Source organism: Zootoca vivipara, chromosome 3 (assembly GCF_965207765.1).
Source record: "Zootoca vivipara chromosome 3, rZooViv2.hap1.1, whole genome shotgun sequence".
In the NCBI taxonomy this organism is placed as follows: domain Eukaryota; kingdom Metazoa; phylum Chordata; class Lepidosauria; order Squamata; family Lacertidae; genus Zootoca; species Zootoca vivipara.
Genome location: NC_142586.1, coordinates 357,131 through 372,906, shown reverse-complemented (window position 1 = coordinate 372,906; position 15,776 = coordinate 357,131). Strand labels below are relative to the sequence as shown.

Here is a 15,776-nt window from a genome sequence, read left to right as displayed (position 1 = left end):
GGAGCAGCAGAAAACAACCTTTCACCCTCCTCTATTTTGAAACCCGCAGGGGAAAGGGAGGACACAAATCCTGTACTTATGCCATGGGAAAGAGATGGGAGCTGGACTGACTGGGAGGGAACTGTACTTCTGCACCAGGCCTAAATAGATGGAGCCCTGAACTCACCCAGCACCCCTGTCCTTGCGCTTCCCTTTGCTCACCTGCTAGAATCAAAATGCGCCCAAGCCTTACCTGAAAAGTAAAGTGTTGAAGTTTCCTTTCTCGGGGTCAAACGCCTGGTTCTCCACTCGAGCCAGCCCAAAGCCAATGACCAGCACGGATAGGGTGAGGGTAAAAAGCCGGGAAACGACGAACACTACTGCCCATGCATTAAACCTTGTGGAATTAAACAGGAGACCACTCAACATTTCAAAAGAGGGGTACTTGCCATGCCTCTCAGGTGGGCGTTTTTAATAATTATACAGGAGCTGTCAAAGACTGTCAAGAGACAATAGCAGCGCTTCAGAAGAAATGCAGGGTGCAGGTTATTTAAGTGGTGCACCCACAAAACACTACACTGAGCTGTAGTCAACTAAGTCTATTGAAATTGAGTAGCCTATTGAAATTAGCAAAACTATGGTAGTCATTCTTAATTTCAATGGGTCTACTCTGAATAGGGCTAGCACTGAATGCCACCTATTGGGTGTGATTCAACTAGTGAGTCCCGTCAGTAGAAGTTATTCAGCAAATTATGTTAGAAGTCTTTCTTTCTTTCTTTGTAATTCACATTTAGAGTATAACGGGAGATGATACTGGAAAGGACCAAGACATTTGCTAGTCAGCCTCAGAGGCCATACGTAGCCTTGAAAGGAAAGCCACGCTTCACCCACACAACCCACACAGAAGAGCACTTACAGCTTCTCGTTGTTCTCATCTGTGAAATAGAACAGGCGAGCCATGTGAAAAAGGAATTCAGCTACGTACTGCAGCAGCAACAGGATAAGTCCCAGGCGTGTGAGGCTGGAGAAAGGAAAGGACAATGGTGATTGCGGTAGAAGGAATGAGCACCTTTTGAGCCTCCTCCTCACTCTCCCTTGCAATTTACCCCCAAAATCGAGATTCCTGCATTGCAGGGGGCTGGACCAGATGACCCTCAGGGTCCCTTCAACTTTATGGATCTATGAGTTAAAAGGCTGCGCTGCGATCATGGAAACTATCAGGCGATTCAACCTTGATTCCACCTCAGCCCACTCCTTCAAAGACCAGCGCTGAGTTTTACTGTGCTTTCACCCAGGCCTCTCGATTTTATGCAACAGTAACACCGACTGTGCAATTTAAAAATCAAGCAAATTCTCACATATAAAGTATCAAGGCAGTGCAAAACGACAGATGCAGGTACAGTGGTACCTCTGGTTAAGAACTTAATTCATTTCAGAGGTCCGTTCTTAATCTGAAACTGTTCTTAACCTGAGGTACCACTTTAGCTAATGGGGCCTCCTGCTGCCACTGTGCCGCCGCCGCGCAATTTCTGTTCTCATCCTGAAGCAAAGTTCTTAACCCAAGGTACTATTTCTGGGTTAGCAGAGTCTATAACCTGAAGCGTCTGTAACCCGAGGTACCACTGTACAATGAACCTTAAAGATACCATAAAAAACTATGCAGAGTAAACATAAAAATGACTGGCTCATCCTGAAAAAATGAAAACATTTGAACATAAAGAGGTCTTCAAGAGATGCCTGGAAGTTAGCAGTGAGGATACTTGATGAATCTCTGCTGGAACGCATTTGCTACGTTTAAATCACTGGGCTAGTCTTAGGAGAAGGCCATGAGCATTGATGTGTAGGAAACTGATTCCTCTACCTCCTTCTCAACCCACAACCCCCCCTCACCCCTTCTCCCTAGTTGTTTTATTGACTTACTATATATTTTTTAAAAATCTCATTGTCATCAAGCACTGCCCAGGTATTTTTCAAGCCCAGAGACTTTGGGGCAAACATGCTTTAAAAAGAAGTGTGTTTTAACACCATCACAATCATTGTGAAGAAAAAGCAGTTGTCTAGGCCCCTGATCCAATGCCATACTTCCAATCCAAAGGGACCCCCCCGCACCATGTTCCCATGCTAAATCCCGTACAGCTGTTTTTTGCCCCAGACGGTGCTGTTTACTGCAAAAATAGCCATGTTAAGCATCCCGTTTAAAAAGCATGACCAGCACTAATACAGTCAGTGGGAATTTTGTGTGCAGCACCCAACCTCTTGAGCACCTAGGAGATTATTTCAGCCTCTTCTCTGATGGCAGCGCTGTTTTTGGCATGGGACAGGCCTTGGGTCTGACAATTGTCTGACTTTATCTATTCCTTTATTTATTTAATTTATTTATGGATGGCGGCTAACAGATTGAGGTTGAATCCTGACAAGACAGAAGTACTGTTTGTGGGGGACAGGAGGCGGGCAGGTGTGGAGGACTCCCTGGTCCTGAATGGGGTAACTGTGCCCCTGAAGGACCAGGTGTGCAGCCTGGGAGTCATTCTGGACTCACAGCTGTCCATGGAGACGCAGGTCAATTCTGTGTCCGGGGCGGCTGTCTATCAGCTCCATCTGGTACGCAGGCTGAGACCCTACCTGCCTGCAGACTGTTTCGCCAGAGTGGTGCATGCTCTGGTTATCTCCCGCTTGGACTACTGCAATGCGCTCTACGTGGGGCTTACCTTTGAAGGTGACCTGGAAACTACAACTAATCCAGAATGCGGCAGCTAGACTGGTGACTGGGAGCGGCCACCGAGACCACATAACACCGGTCTTGAAAGATCTACATTGGCTCCCAGTATGTTTCCGAGCACAGTTCAAAGTGTTGGTGCTGACCTTTAAAGCCCTAAATGGCCTCGGTCCAGTATACCTGAAGGAGCGTCTCCACCCCCATCGTTCTGCTCGGACACTGAGGTCCAGTACCGAAGGCCTTCTGGTGGTTCCCTTGTTGTGAGAAGCCAAGTTACAGGGAACCAGGCAGAGGGCCTTCTCAGTGGTGGCACCCACCCTGTGGAACGCCCTCCCATCAGAGGTCAAAGAGAAAAACAGCTACCAGACTTTTAGAAGACATCTGAAGGCAGCCCTGTTTAGGGAGGCTTTTAATGTTTAATAGATTATTTTATTTCATTTTTCTGTTGTAAGCCGCCCAGAGTGGCTGGGGAAACCCAGCCAGATGGGTGGGGTATAAATAAATTATTATTATTATTATTATTATTATTATTATTATTATTATTATTATTCAACAGACTTCTAACCTGCCTTTAAGAATATCTACTGTCACAAGGCGGTCTACAACATTGTTGGCATCTGTCTGTCTTGAGAGCAAATGGAGAGCGCTTCTGGGGATGAAGTCAAGCGGAGACCTCCCTGGGGAGGAAGTTTAGGACCACTGTTCCTTCCCCGAGATGGGCTGCCTTCCCAGGCTGACGAGCCCCACCTGCCCTTCACTTCCCTCTACAGCATGTGCAGAAACAGCCTTCTTGACCGTTGGACTCACTGTGTTTGCAACATAATCATACAACAAACAACAATATATTAAACCAAAAATTAATAAATAAAGGACTTAGGCAGGTCCTCTTAGAAGACTGGAACCTAAGCCTGCTTTCTGTAAAGTTTACCATATTTTTTTGCTCCATAAGACACACTTTTTTCTTCCTAAAAAGTAAGAGGAAATTCTGTGCATCTTATGGAGCGAATGCATGGTCCCTGGAGCTGAATTGCCCAGGGGCGAAAAGCAAATAGTGCTTTTTTATATCTATAGAAAGAGCTAAAGGCTAACAAGAGGGAAAGAGAACCCGCTCAGCAGCTGATTGCAAGAGATCGGGAGGGAGATAAGAGAAGCTAGCTCCCTTCCCAGCCCCACCCCCTTGCCCAGGCCTCCATTGTTGTGTTTCCCTAGTGACATGTGACTGGCTGACTAGATTATCTGTCTGGAAACTGTACAAATGGCTCCCTTTCATTTCATAAACATGCTCCAGAATTGTGAGTTGAACTCCATAAAAACAGGATTTCCCCCCCTTTGCAAGGTAAGCTCAACAACTTTGAGCTGATCCTCAAAAATGGAGCTTTCCCCCTTTGCTTAAAAAAACGTTTCCAAAAGAAGCTGCACAACTTTGAGCTGATGCTCAAAAAACGGAGCGTTCCCCCTTTGCAAAAAAAAAAAAAAAAAAACCCCTGCAGAACTGTGAGCTGATCCCCCCCCAAAACAGGGCTTTCCTCCTCTAAAAATTAGGTGCGTCTTTTGGTCAGGTGCATCTTATGGAGCGAAAAATACGGTAATTCAAAACTGAAGCAAACTATAGATTTTCAGCTTTGGAGCTGCAGAAAAACACTGGAACTATTTATTAGGAGTTCCTTTTAACCTGAAGAGAAAGCAGGCGTGCAACATTGCCATGTTGAAGACGGTGGGACCCGCAGCACTTACTTTAAGAGGTATGCTCCAGATATATGCACTAGATAGAGGCTGATATATTGCAGCTGACGAGGAATCTCTTCCTGCAAAGCAAGGGGAGACCAGGAGAAGCCAATGGGCATTGCGTAAGAGGCTATGACTGGGCTGCACCTAACCCGGGCGAAGCAGAGCGGGTGCAGTCAAATGCAGGACCTTGGTGCATCTCGCATCAAAGAAATCCGCATGCCAGTACAATACACTGCTCCACTTCCACAAGGCTTCTGTCCAATACCACGGAGAAATGAAAATATGTTATTGGGAGGGTGTCTTTCACAGACCACTAGAACCTGAGTAGGAGAGCAGGAAAAGTGCTTTTCAAAGTATTTTCCACAACTGTGAAAATGTACCGTGGCTTTTCTTGGCCTTAAGGCAGGCATAGGCAAACTCGGCCCTCCAGATGTTTTGGGACCACAACTCCCATCACCCCTGACCACTGGTCTTGTTAGCTAGGGATGATGGGAGTTGTAGTTCCCAAAACATCTGGAGGGCCGAGTTTGCCTATGCCTGCCTTAAGAAAAAGCATCAACTTGGAAATTCCTTTATCAGTTTAATATTATTATTATTTATTATTATTAAAAAAACCTTATTTATTTCACTTTGTATTTAACAACTCCGCTGGTAACTCATGCGGACGAGTGAGCGGGTTGGCAGAGGGGGGACTGATCTTTCTCGCTCACCCACTGGCTTTAAAAATGCAGGCTAGTAGCTTTTGTGGCCTCATCAGCACAACACCCCCCCCACACCCCTATTGGCCTCCTAAGAACCCTAAGAGAAAGTTAGTTAGGACGGTACTCACCTTCCGCACCTTTTGGAAATATAGTTCAGGCAGTGCATGCAGCCAGTAGGACAGCTGGCAAAGGTAGAAAAACTTGACCTGGAACCTAATGTTTAAAAAGAAGAAGTGCATTTCTTAAGCATCCACATGAAGCAAAACATTTTTGCCATTCTCCCTCCTGACTGCGAGGTCCTCGCAGACGTTTCGGAAACGGAGGATTCCTGAGACTGTCTTAGTGGATGAAAGCTAGCCACTGACCCTTTGGCAATTGCTGCCGCAAAATATGTTGTGACGAAGGGGGAGAAAGGGAAATGAATCACTTCTGCTAACCTGGTGCACTCTGGCAGGCGAGGAAGCAGATGGCCACATCCTATCTCTGCGCTGGGTCCCAGGCAGAGATGTGGGTCTGCCAAAGTAATGCTTTCATGACTGTGCAGCTGTCGTGAACTGCTGAGAGGCACCGCTAGAGGGATGATAACACGAGCAGCAGCCTGACTTGGTTATAATTCATGCTCAGTGAAGACTCCTCAGGAATCAGACATATCATTGAGGCATAGACTATGGAAAAACTACACACTGTATCCAAACAATACTTATTTAGGACCCACAGGGCAGCCAAGGATATGGATAGGATTCAGGACTGAGGCTGATGAGACAAAAGAGTTTAAGTTCCAGAAGATCTGCACAGCCTAGCAGAAGAGAGGCCTTGTGGAATCAGGGGCAGCTTGTTTCGAACGCCAGCTGTGAGGGTCTCTCGGGTAATTTTTATGCCTGTTAGATGCTCTGAAATGTTCTCAGGATATGGAGGAATTTTATTTTTTAAAAAACTGCATACTTAAACGGAGGCAAGCAAAACTAACCAAAAGCCAGTTTATAAATCTCTAGTGCAATTGCCTTGAAAAGGTATGAATACCAGAGTTGAGAGCAAAATTGTGAATTAATCATTTCAATTCCTTCATCAACTGCCCAAATTACATTTAAGTGCAGGGTAAGATGGGAAGTCACCCATCGTGGAAGGGAGGCCCCACCTGCACCAAACACTTATGCCACTATAAACAGTCATTGCTTTCCCCCCAAAATCCAGGGACATGTAGTTTGTTAAGGGAGCCAAGTGTTGTTAGGAAACTCCTGTTCCCTTTAGAGAGCTACACCTCCCAGAGTCCCCTGCAAAGAGGGATCAATAGTTGCACCACTCTAGAAATTGTAGCTCATGCCGGGTAGGGGGTGGGGGTGGGTGGGAATGTGGGCCTCTTGACAATTCTCAGCACCCTTAGCACACACCAATATCTCAAGCAGACCCATCAATCATGCCATTATGTGTGCACTTAAATCACCGTTAAAAGAAATGTCATCATTTTCCCTATATTCCTACAGTGGTCAGGGTGTGGTCTGAAAGCACCTGATCTAGGGATGACCTTCGGTTCCACGACAGGAGAAAGGTGAGATATAAAATGTAAGGAAAATAAAATGTAATACGGGGTTTTAGTTCAAGAACCATACACAATTTCTCAGAATGCATAAGGAACTCTATACGAGTGTAGAATCAACACAATCTTTTTTATCTGGCTGGGTCGAACCTTTCGGAGGGGTAGTATTTGAAGCTCCTTTCATAAAACACCCTTCTTGAGATGACATGATGTTATTAATACTGGCGGGAATAAAGCCTTCAGGGACACAACTGATACACCAAAGAGAATCTAAGGAGTACTTCTCTCTGTGGAAACTGGAAGGCCGAAAAGGTGTGCTTGACCCCAACATTCCTAAGAGAGGTATCAAGATCAGGATTTGCGAAGAGACACAAGAGCAGAAAAACGGACCTGAAGTTTGCTAAGGCTGCTGTCTGGATTGGGAACGAACTTCCTGTGCTTGGGACACAATCCTTTAAGAAGCGCCCAGCAAAATGCCCAGTCCGTTCTTCCCCTGCTCTAGACTGCCCCTCCCAACACCTGTTGGCAGTTTCCTTTTCCTTGGAAAAAGAAGCAGCAGCAAGGGTTGGCCTCGTGGGGAGGAAGAGCATTTATGAAGCAGAGTGGCTGCCCATAGACAGTTTGGAGGCACAAGCACACTCCTACAAGGAAAGTGAAGTCTCTCCCCCCCCCCCCGGGAATAAAATGGTTGCCTTTAAGTCTAACAACAGAATTCACTACCACAAGTCATAGTGATTGTTGGCCACTTGGAGAGCTCTAGAAGGAGACGAGATCATATTGCGGAGGAAAGGCTACCGATCCTGATGGCTATGTCTTGCCTCCAGTAGCAGCGACCCTATGTCTCTGAATACAAATTGCTCGGGGATTCCAGTGCAGGAGAGGAGAAGGCTCTCAGACTCATGTCCTGCTTGCCCACTGGGGCATCTGGTTGGCCACTGTGAGAACAAGATGCTGGAGCAGAGAGGTCTTTGGTAGGAGCCAGCAGGGGCACCTCAGGTTCTTAAGGAGAAGGATTAAGCTTGCACTATCAGCATTGCACACAGGAGGGGGCTGCAAGATCACTTCTGGCCGGTTTGAAGATGCAACTGAAGTACTGAATGCACCCTTATTCCCAGTTACAGGTAGTCGAAACAAAATAAAAAAATTCCTTCCAGTAGCACCTGAGAGACCAACTAAGTTTGTCACTGGTATGAGCTTTCGTGTGCATACCATTGACAAATTTAGTTGGTCTCTAAGGTGCTACTGGAAGGAATTTATTATTATTATTTTGTTTCGACCCTTATTCCCGTTATCACTCACTCCTGACCTCAGATAAACCAACAAGGAAGGAAGTGGTTGTACTTAACAGTACTCTGTGGCTACTTACGGGAGATGGACATGAGGGTAGTTCTCCCACAGACTCTTGGGGTTTGATAAGTATCCTTCCTGAAAAGAAGTAAGAGAGGGAATGAGGAAGGAAGGTGAGTTAGCAGCAAAGTCTGGCTAAACAACAGTTGCCCAAGTCCCCATCGCCTCTGCTAAAGTTGATATGTCTAGGTGACAACTCCAAGCTATTGCGGAAGACCCTGTGCGAAATATAGACACCTTTTCTTTGTAGTCGTTTAGTTGTGTCCGACTCTTCGTGGTCCCATGGACCAGAGCACGCCAGGCACTCCTGTCTTCCACTGCCTCCCGCTGTTTGGTCAAACTCATGTTCGTGGCTTCAAGAACACTGTCCAGCCATCTCGTCCTCTGTCGTCCCCTTCTCCCTGTGCCCTCCATCTTTCCCAACATCAGGGTCTTTTCCAAGGATTCTTCTCTTCTCATGAGGTGGCCAAAGTATTGGAGCCTCAGCTTCACAATCTGTCCTTCCAGGGAGCACTCAGGCCTGATTTCCTTAAGAATGGATAGGTTTGATCTTCTTGCAGTCCATGGGACTCTCAAGAGTCTCCTCCAGCACCACAATTCAAAAGCATCAATTCTTTGGCGATCAGCCTTCTTGATGGTCCAGCTCTCACTTCCATACAATAAGCAAAAGATGGGCAAGTTCTTTAGACGACAAGGATGGAGAACCTGCGACCCTCCAGATGTTGTTGGACTACAACGCCCAGACTACCTGGCCAGGCTGGCAGGGGCTGATGGGATGCAGAGTTCAGCAACAAATGGAGGGCCATAGGTTGCGCACCCTTGTTTTTCAGCAACAGCAGTTGCAGACGGGGGGTGTGGGGGTGGTTTTTGGCCTCTGTCTGTCTTGAGGGACAATGAAGTAGCCTCTGGGGATGAAGTCCAACCACTGTGCTAGCAACACTGAAGTGACCTCCCTGGGGCGCAAGTCTTGGCAGTGTGTCTGGAGGTGCCAGTGTGTCTGGGCTGCCCGGATAACAAGACTCCCCCCCTGGTCTCTCTGATATGGTCCAAAGGAAAGCAGAGCAATGTGTTTGGCCCCAGCTTGGCTGCAGGAGTTGCTGGAAGGAGGCATCCAACTGTCTTAGGGACTCCACTCTAGATTAGTGTAGGGTTTACTTCTGAGCCTTTTCATCTCCTGAAGATATCCTGCAAGATAGTGGAGGTTTCGGCGTTTTCCTCCTCCTAGATAAGCTACCTTCTCAGGTTGATGAAGCCCACCTTCCCCTCATTTTCCTCTGCAAGCAGCGTGTGTGGAAGCTGCCTTCTTGACCGCTGGACCCACTCTTGGTCTCGTCCGCTCAATCGGCCACAACCTGACTTTGCATGCAGGGGAAGTCCCTAACTCACTGAGGGTTTGAGACCAGGGTACTGAAACAGGAAATACACCCCCCCCCCAATACACACACAAATGCAAATCCCAACACCCAAAGTTCAGAATCTGAAAGCCAGGTGCAGAATGAAACCGCAAAACAGCTGCAGAGGACGGAAGTGGCTGCTGGGCCAAAGTCACACACAGAGTTTCAGGGCTCGGAGAAGCCTCCTTCAGCCAGGCATCATCAGCGCTGGCACAGAAACAGCTTTAGATGTTTACTCAGGAGACAACAGGCCCTGCTTAAGCAATCTGGGCACAAAGGGGTGTGATGGGGGAGCGAGAGAAGCTTGGCTGACAAAGCCTCTTAGATAAAAACGATTCCGCTGTTTCTTTCTCAAGGCAGATGGGCTGAAGAGAAGGCTTGAGAAATGGAACCAGGTCCCCACTTCACCCCCACCTCTTCTTCTGAAGGTCCCCCCAGAGCTGTATTCAGTGCTTCCGGCAATGGACCCCCGGGGAGACACGTGGAAACAGGAAATGGCAGCAGCAAGTCATTTGATGGCTGCTGCAGGCAGTGCCACTCAAGGAGACTTCCTTAAGGAACAAGGTCACATGGACACCCTTTGCTTTGGAGATAGGCTCACTGCCGGTCACAATGGCCGTGGAAGGAAGTAATTCAGAATTGGGCCTTTTGTGGTTAGTGGAGGTCAGTTCGTCTTGAAGCTAGGATATCTGCCATACAGAAGTCAACTGTAACAGGAAGCTCAAGCAGCAGGGCCAAATGAGGATTCCATGGGATTAATAATGGTGTGGCCTCTCCTACTGCATTAATGCACTGATGAAAGAAATGACACCACAGTAGGAGAAGTCTGCCTTGGGGCAAAACAACCCGGAAGCCATTCTCTAGGACAGTATTTCTCGACCTTGGGACCCCAGATGTTTTGAGACTACAATTCCCATCATCCCTGACCACTGGTCCTGCTAGCAAGGGATGATGGGAGTTGTAGGCCAACAACATCTGGGGAGCCTGCATATCAGAATACCCCACCGCGGTACCTGGGCTGACTGTAGAAAGGAACCAGAAACCGCAGAATCATTTTAGAACATTTGCGCTCCCTTGTGTTCAAGGTGCAAAAGGGATTGGTAGGAAAAATATATAAGCTGCTTAGAAAACGAATGTACGGAATAACCATCAATGATATACAAATTCAAATTTAAAAGTACGTATGAAGTTATATATCTTGTAGAAATAGGAAAGTTTTTAACAGGCATCTAAAACAGTACTGCGAGTTTACCTGCCTACTTGTAAGTTCCATGGGGGGAGAGGGAGATTCAAAGCAGCGGTGCTACCACACTGAAATACAGACTCCCCACAGATACAGAATGAACCAGTATATGGCATGCACAAGAGTCCAAGTTCTGCAGATCAAAATGTTTGAGTGAGCAAGGTGGTCCTTCATGTATCTGGTCCGAAGCTGTTAAATTTATTGTATACGAACAATAAAACCTGAGATGTGGCCCAGTGTGAACTTTAGTAAACATAATTGCACCTATACAGATTTAGAACTGGCTGAGGTCCATCACAGAGCCAGATTTTAAATTTCTATACCAAAATACTTTTTGTTTTGATATGTCATACTATTCCCACTTTGGGTTCAGAATGTGACCTGAATAGCAAGTGGATATCAATACACTTTTCAAAGTCAGCTGCATATGTGGAGAGAGTTTGTACCGTTCCCTCTAAGTCCTACTAGCAGACTCACATCCTGAATTAAGAGGTGCTTTGAATAAGGTCACCCTATTTGGCCATTCCCCATAATGTGATCACATGTGCGCAAAGGGAAAGAGCAGAGAAAGCAAGCTGCACTCCCCATGTATAAATTCACGTCCCATCTTTCTAAAGGAAGCTTACCGTTGCCAGTACATATAAGCACCAGGCCATGGAGGCAATATGAAATGCTACCAGCTGCCCAGACTCATTGAACTTGCTGTGCTTGATCTTGGAAAGATGGAGCCTCCGGTTGATTTTCTAGAAGAAAACAAAAATTCTGCAAGACTGGAAGAAAAAAAACAAAGCATCCTATGTCCTCAAGAGACAGTAGCTCAAAGCTTCTTTTTGGCAGGCCAGCCCTGGAAAGTTCAAGTCAGGTGACAGAGGATACCAAAAAAGGCTCCACCAGATGTTTTGACTTGGCTTAATAACCAGCAGCCATTATTTGTGGGTGCAGTCAGTCCACCCTAAAATGCAAAATGAGACAAGGCCCAGGGAGGGAAGAAGGAGAGAACAACACCGCAAATGCCTGAAGACGTCAGAGGGACCCCCAAATACCCCCAAAAGGAGAACACTGAAAAGAAAAGAAAATCTCACCCAACCTCAGGAACAAGCAGAAGCAGTCCTAAGAAGGCAACTGACTTGTTCCAGCCAGGAAAAAAGAAAGAAAGAAAGAAAGAAAGAAAGAAAGAAAGAAAGAAAGAAAGAAAGAAAGAAAGAAAGAAAGAAAGGAAGAAAGGAAGGAAGGAAGGAAGGAAGGAAGAAAGGAAGGAAGAAAGGAAGGAAGGAAGAAAGAAAGAAAGGAAGGAAGGAAGGAAGGAAGGAAGGAAGGAAGGAAGGAAGGAAGGAAGGAAGGAAGGAAGGAAGGAAGGAAGAAGACTTTAAAGTTAAGAGAGGGAAGTTATAGTTGTCACATTGACACAAATTCACATTCTTCAGTCCCACAGTTTGGTAAAAGCTGAATGCAAAACAAAGTGTAACATTCCTCTACAAATCCATTTCACCTTCTAGAAAATGGGACTAAATACTTTCCTGGTGCCATGGGGCCACTGTAAAAAGCAACTGTGAATTTGAAATGTTCTACAGCCCGCAGCACAAGGGAGCAGTCTAGGTATTGGCTAGCTTGTATGAAAAGCAAGACTTACGTCCAAGGCATACTCCTGCACCACAGCATGCAGAATTATTGCTATGAAGATGTAGAAGAGGATTGTGACCAGATCCTTCAGCCCGTAGTGATAAAGAACAATTTCACCATCTGAAGAAAAGGAGTGGGGTAAGGGAGGAAGAGATTAACATTAAAGAGTTAAGCTGAGAAGCCATATAGGGATCAAACTTTTAAAGGCACCCACTAAGAGGCAGGATTTAAGTAACAAAGAGTTAGCTCAAATGTTGGCAAAGAGCAGAAACAGACCACCAGGAGCTTAGAAGAACTGAATTTAACCAGAATGCAGAGCAGATGTGGACAGTTCAAAGCACACACAAGTTTACATCTTCTTCCCACCCCTTGGCAGCAAAGGTGGTCGGTCCTCTGAGAGCCTGTTTGCATGATGTGTTATTCTGAGATAAGTGTCCTGTGAACTCCCTTCATCATCGTATTGCCATTTTCCTTGGAGGCAGGGGGGGTGTCAGAAGGTGAAGTAGTTCAGAGGACTCTGGGAAGACTAAGGGTCCTCAACTCACCTATTTTTCATCCCCGGATAAAGGACTGTGGGTGGGTCCAGACCACAGTTCCATAGCGAAACACAGTGACCTGCGAATGACCCAAGACGGTTAGCAGCAGAATCCAGCTCAGGGCTGCTTCTCACTTTACATTTGTCCCTTGTGTATGGATGCACCAGAACAGATACACAACTCATGTCAGCTGTGAAAGGAGGGTGTACATTGACATTACAACTTTCTTGTCATGACATATAGAACAGGGTTGCCATATGTCTGGGTTTTCCTGGACATGTCCAGGATTCCAAGAGCAAAATTACCATTTTAAAAACTCAGCATGATGTCTGGGTTTTTGCAAACAGAACCAAGAAGCTCAACAACTTGCAATCATAATATAGAAGCAGCGGCATAGAACCACTGAACTGGAAGGAGGGACCTTGGGGATCACAGAGTGCAGGATCTGTAACACGGGATGTGATTACAGCATCGCCAACAGATGGGCATCCAGCTTCTGCTTAAATAACTCCAGTGAAGGAGAGCCCCCCACCTTCCAAGGGAGTCAAGCAGCACCTATCTTTAAGAGGCTTCTCTCTCTTAATATTTAGCCAAAATCTATTTCCCTGCACTGGTTCTAACCCTGTTCTCTGGAACAAAGGGAACATGTCAGGCGGAAGATGAGCTGTTGTTTGAAGATGACTGTTGTGTCTCCCCTGACAGTCTGAACCAGGCATCCCCAAACTTCGGCCCTCCAGATGTTTTGGACTAGAGTTCCCATCTTCCCCGACCACTGGTCCTGTTAGCTAGGGATCATGGGAGTTGTAGGCCAAAACATCTGGAGGGCCACAGTTTGGGGATGCCTGGTCTAAACTCAGCTTTTTCAACCATTCATCACAGAACTTGGTGTTGAGATCCTTCACCTTCTTGCTGTCCTACTCTGAGCACACGGCGGTTTGTCGATGCCCTTCTTAAAACTCTTGTGCCCGAATATAAGAGTCCTTCTGGAGCAGACCAAAGGCCCAGCATCCTGTTCTCACAAAGGCCAACCAGGAGCCTATGAGAAGCCAGCAAGCAGGACCTGATTGCAACCCCACTTGGCCCTCCTGTGATTCCCAGAGCCTGAAATTCAGAGAGCTTTGTCCTCCATATATCTGTCCAATCCTCTTATCCAAATTGGCAGCCAACCACTGCCACTTGCGGGAGGGAATTCCATGGTTTAACTATGTGCTGTGTGGAGTGCTTTTCTGGCGGCGACCTGAATCTTCCAACAGTTGAATGTTCCTTAAGTATTGAGAGAGGGAGGGAAAAAATTACCCATCCACTATCTCTACAACAGGCTTAATTCATACATCTCAATGACATCACTTCTTACTCGCCTTTTCTGTAAAATAAAAAGCCCCAAACATTCGGACCTTTCCCTATACAGAGGTCCTCCATTCCCTTCGTCATTTTGGTTGCTCTTTTCTTGACCTCTTCCAGTTCTGCAGGATCCTCTTTGAGGTGAGACAACTAGAACTGCACACAGCATTCCAAGTGAGCTCACGCCATGGATTTGCATGAAGCTGTTATCATATTGGGCATTTTATTCTCAACCCCTTTCCTAACGATCCCTAGCACAGAATTTGCCCTTTTCACAGCAGCCACGCTCTGGGTTGACACCTTTGAGAAGCTATCAGCTATGACCCCTTGTCACCCCATGTTCACACCCACTGAGCATGTATGTGAAACTAGAATTGTTTTTGGCCCAGTGTGCCTCACTTTGAGCTTGCTTACATTGAAATGCATTTGCCATTTTACTGCCCATTCTCCTAGTTTGGAGGGGGTCATTTTGGACTGTTTCAGAAGAGGAATGTCCAAAGCCTATTCATGACCTGAACACAGCACTTCTGATGATGGAGTCTAGAAATGCACTGGCCTTATTGGCTGCCCTGTTGCACTGCTGACTCATGTCATGTTTAAGGCTGGCTGCATCCCAATGTTCCAGTCTGTCAAGAGCGCTTTAAAGCTTGACTCCATCTTCTATGATGTTAGCTACCCCTTCCAGCTTTTTGTACTTGTGACAAACATCCTCTCAACATGTCAGCTGTAAAAATGTCCTAGCAGTAGGCCTAGGGCAAAGCCCTCCAGCACCCCACTCAAGACCTCCCTTGTTTCCAAGTTATCTCCACATTTGTGTCTTTCACCCTGAAGAGTAGTGATGTAAGGGTGTGCCCCCCCATTCACAACAGGCAGGAGGTATGCATATTTTGTAGTCTGGTATCCTAAGGTAAAGGGGACCCAGGTGGCGCTGTGGTTAAACCACTGAGCCTAGGGCTTGCTGATCAGAAGGTCGGCGGTTCGAATCCCTGTGACGGGGTGAGCTCTCGTTGCTTGGTCCCAGCTCCTGCCAACCTAGCAGTTCGAAAGCACGTCAAAGTGCAAGTAGATAAATAGGTACCGCTCCGGCGGGAAGGTAAACGGCGTTTCCATGTGCTGCTCTGGTTTGCCAGAAGCGGCTTTGTCATGCTGGCCACATGACCTGGAAGCTGTATGGCAGCTCCCTCGGCCAATAATGCGAGATGAGCGCGCAACCCCAGAGTCGGTCACGACTGGACCTAATGGTCAGGGGCCCCTTTACCTTTACCTTTATCCTAAGGTAAAAGTGGGAAGTGCCTTTGGGGCCCCCAGAGTGCCTTGCTTCTTTATTGTAGGGGTGTTAACATTACAAACCAGGGAGAATTACCTGAACCCGGCAACTGTTATGCAAATAGTAGCCATGGGAAAGTCTGAGAAGGTGGTGGTGAGAAAATTTAACTTTTACTACCTCCAGAGTCTGTTGTTTGCATTTCAAAGGAAGCCTCCATTGAGACCAATCTCTTCTCAGAATTACTGTCACCAGCCTGGAGATATTAAATTGGTAACACAGGCAACTAAGTTTATACTGCGCTCCCCCAACAGAGCAGACCGTACAATCTCAATGCATAGACAGACAGGAGCCCCGAGTCTCCAGGGTTGCT

General features: G+C 46.7%; 1 protein-coding gene and 1 long non-coding RNA gene across 2 annotated transcripts in view; one reads left to right on the top strand and one right to left on the bottom strand.

The window, feature by feature from the left end:
* LOC148686118 (uncharacterized) overlaps positions 1 to 15,776 on the top strand; it is a 312,355-nt gene that overhangs the window by 277,027 nt on the left and 19,552 nt on the right. The window lies entirely within an intron of this gene.
* Positions 1 to 15,776, bottom strand: part of TRAM2 (translocation associated membrane protein 2) — a 42,833-nt gene that overhangs the window by 7,966 nt on the left and 19,091 nt on the right. Inside the window, exons 3-9 of the mRNA XM_035110402.3 lie at positions 12,273 to 12,382; positions 11,269 to 11,385; positions 8,025 to 8,083; positions 5,253 to 5,337; positions 4,430 to 4,500; positions 896 to 1,000; positions 233 to 376 (exon numbers count right to left, since the gene is read on the bottom strand). Coding sequence (XP_034966293.1) covers positions 233 to 376; positions 896 to 1,000; positions 4,430 to 4,500; positions 5,253 to 5,337; positions 8,025 to 8,083; positions 11,269 to 11,385; positions 12,273 to 12,382 — 691 coding nt within the window. The remainder of the gene's footprint in view (positions 1 to 232; positions 377 to 895; positions 1,001 to 4,429; positions 4,501 to 5,252; positions 5,338 to 8,024; positions 8,084 to 11,268; positions 11,386 to 12,272; positions 12,383 to 15,776) is intronic.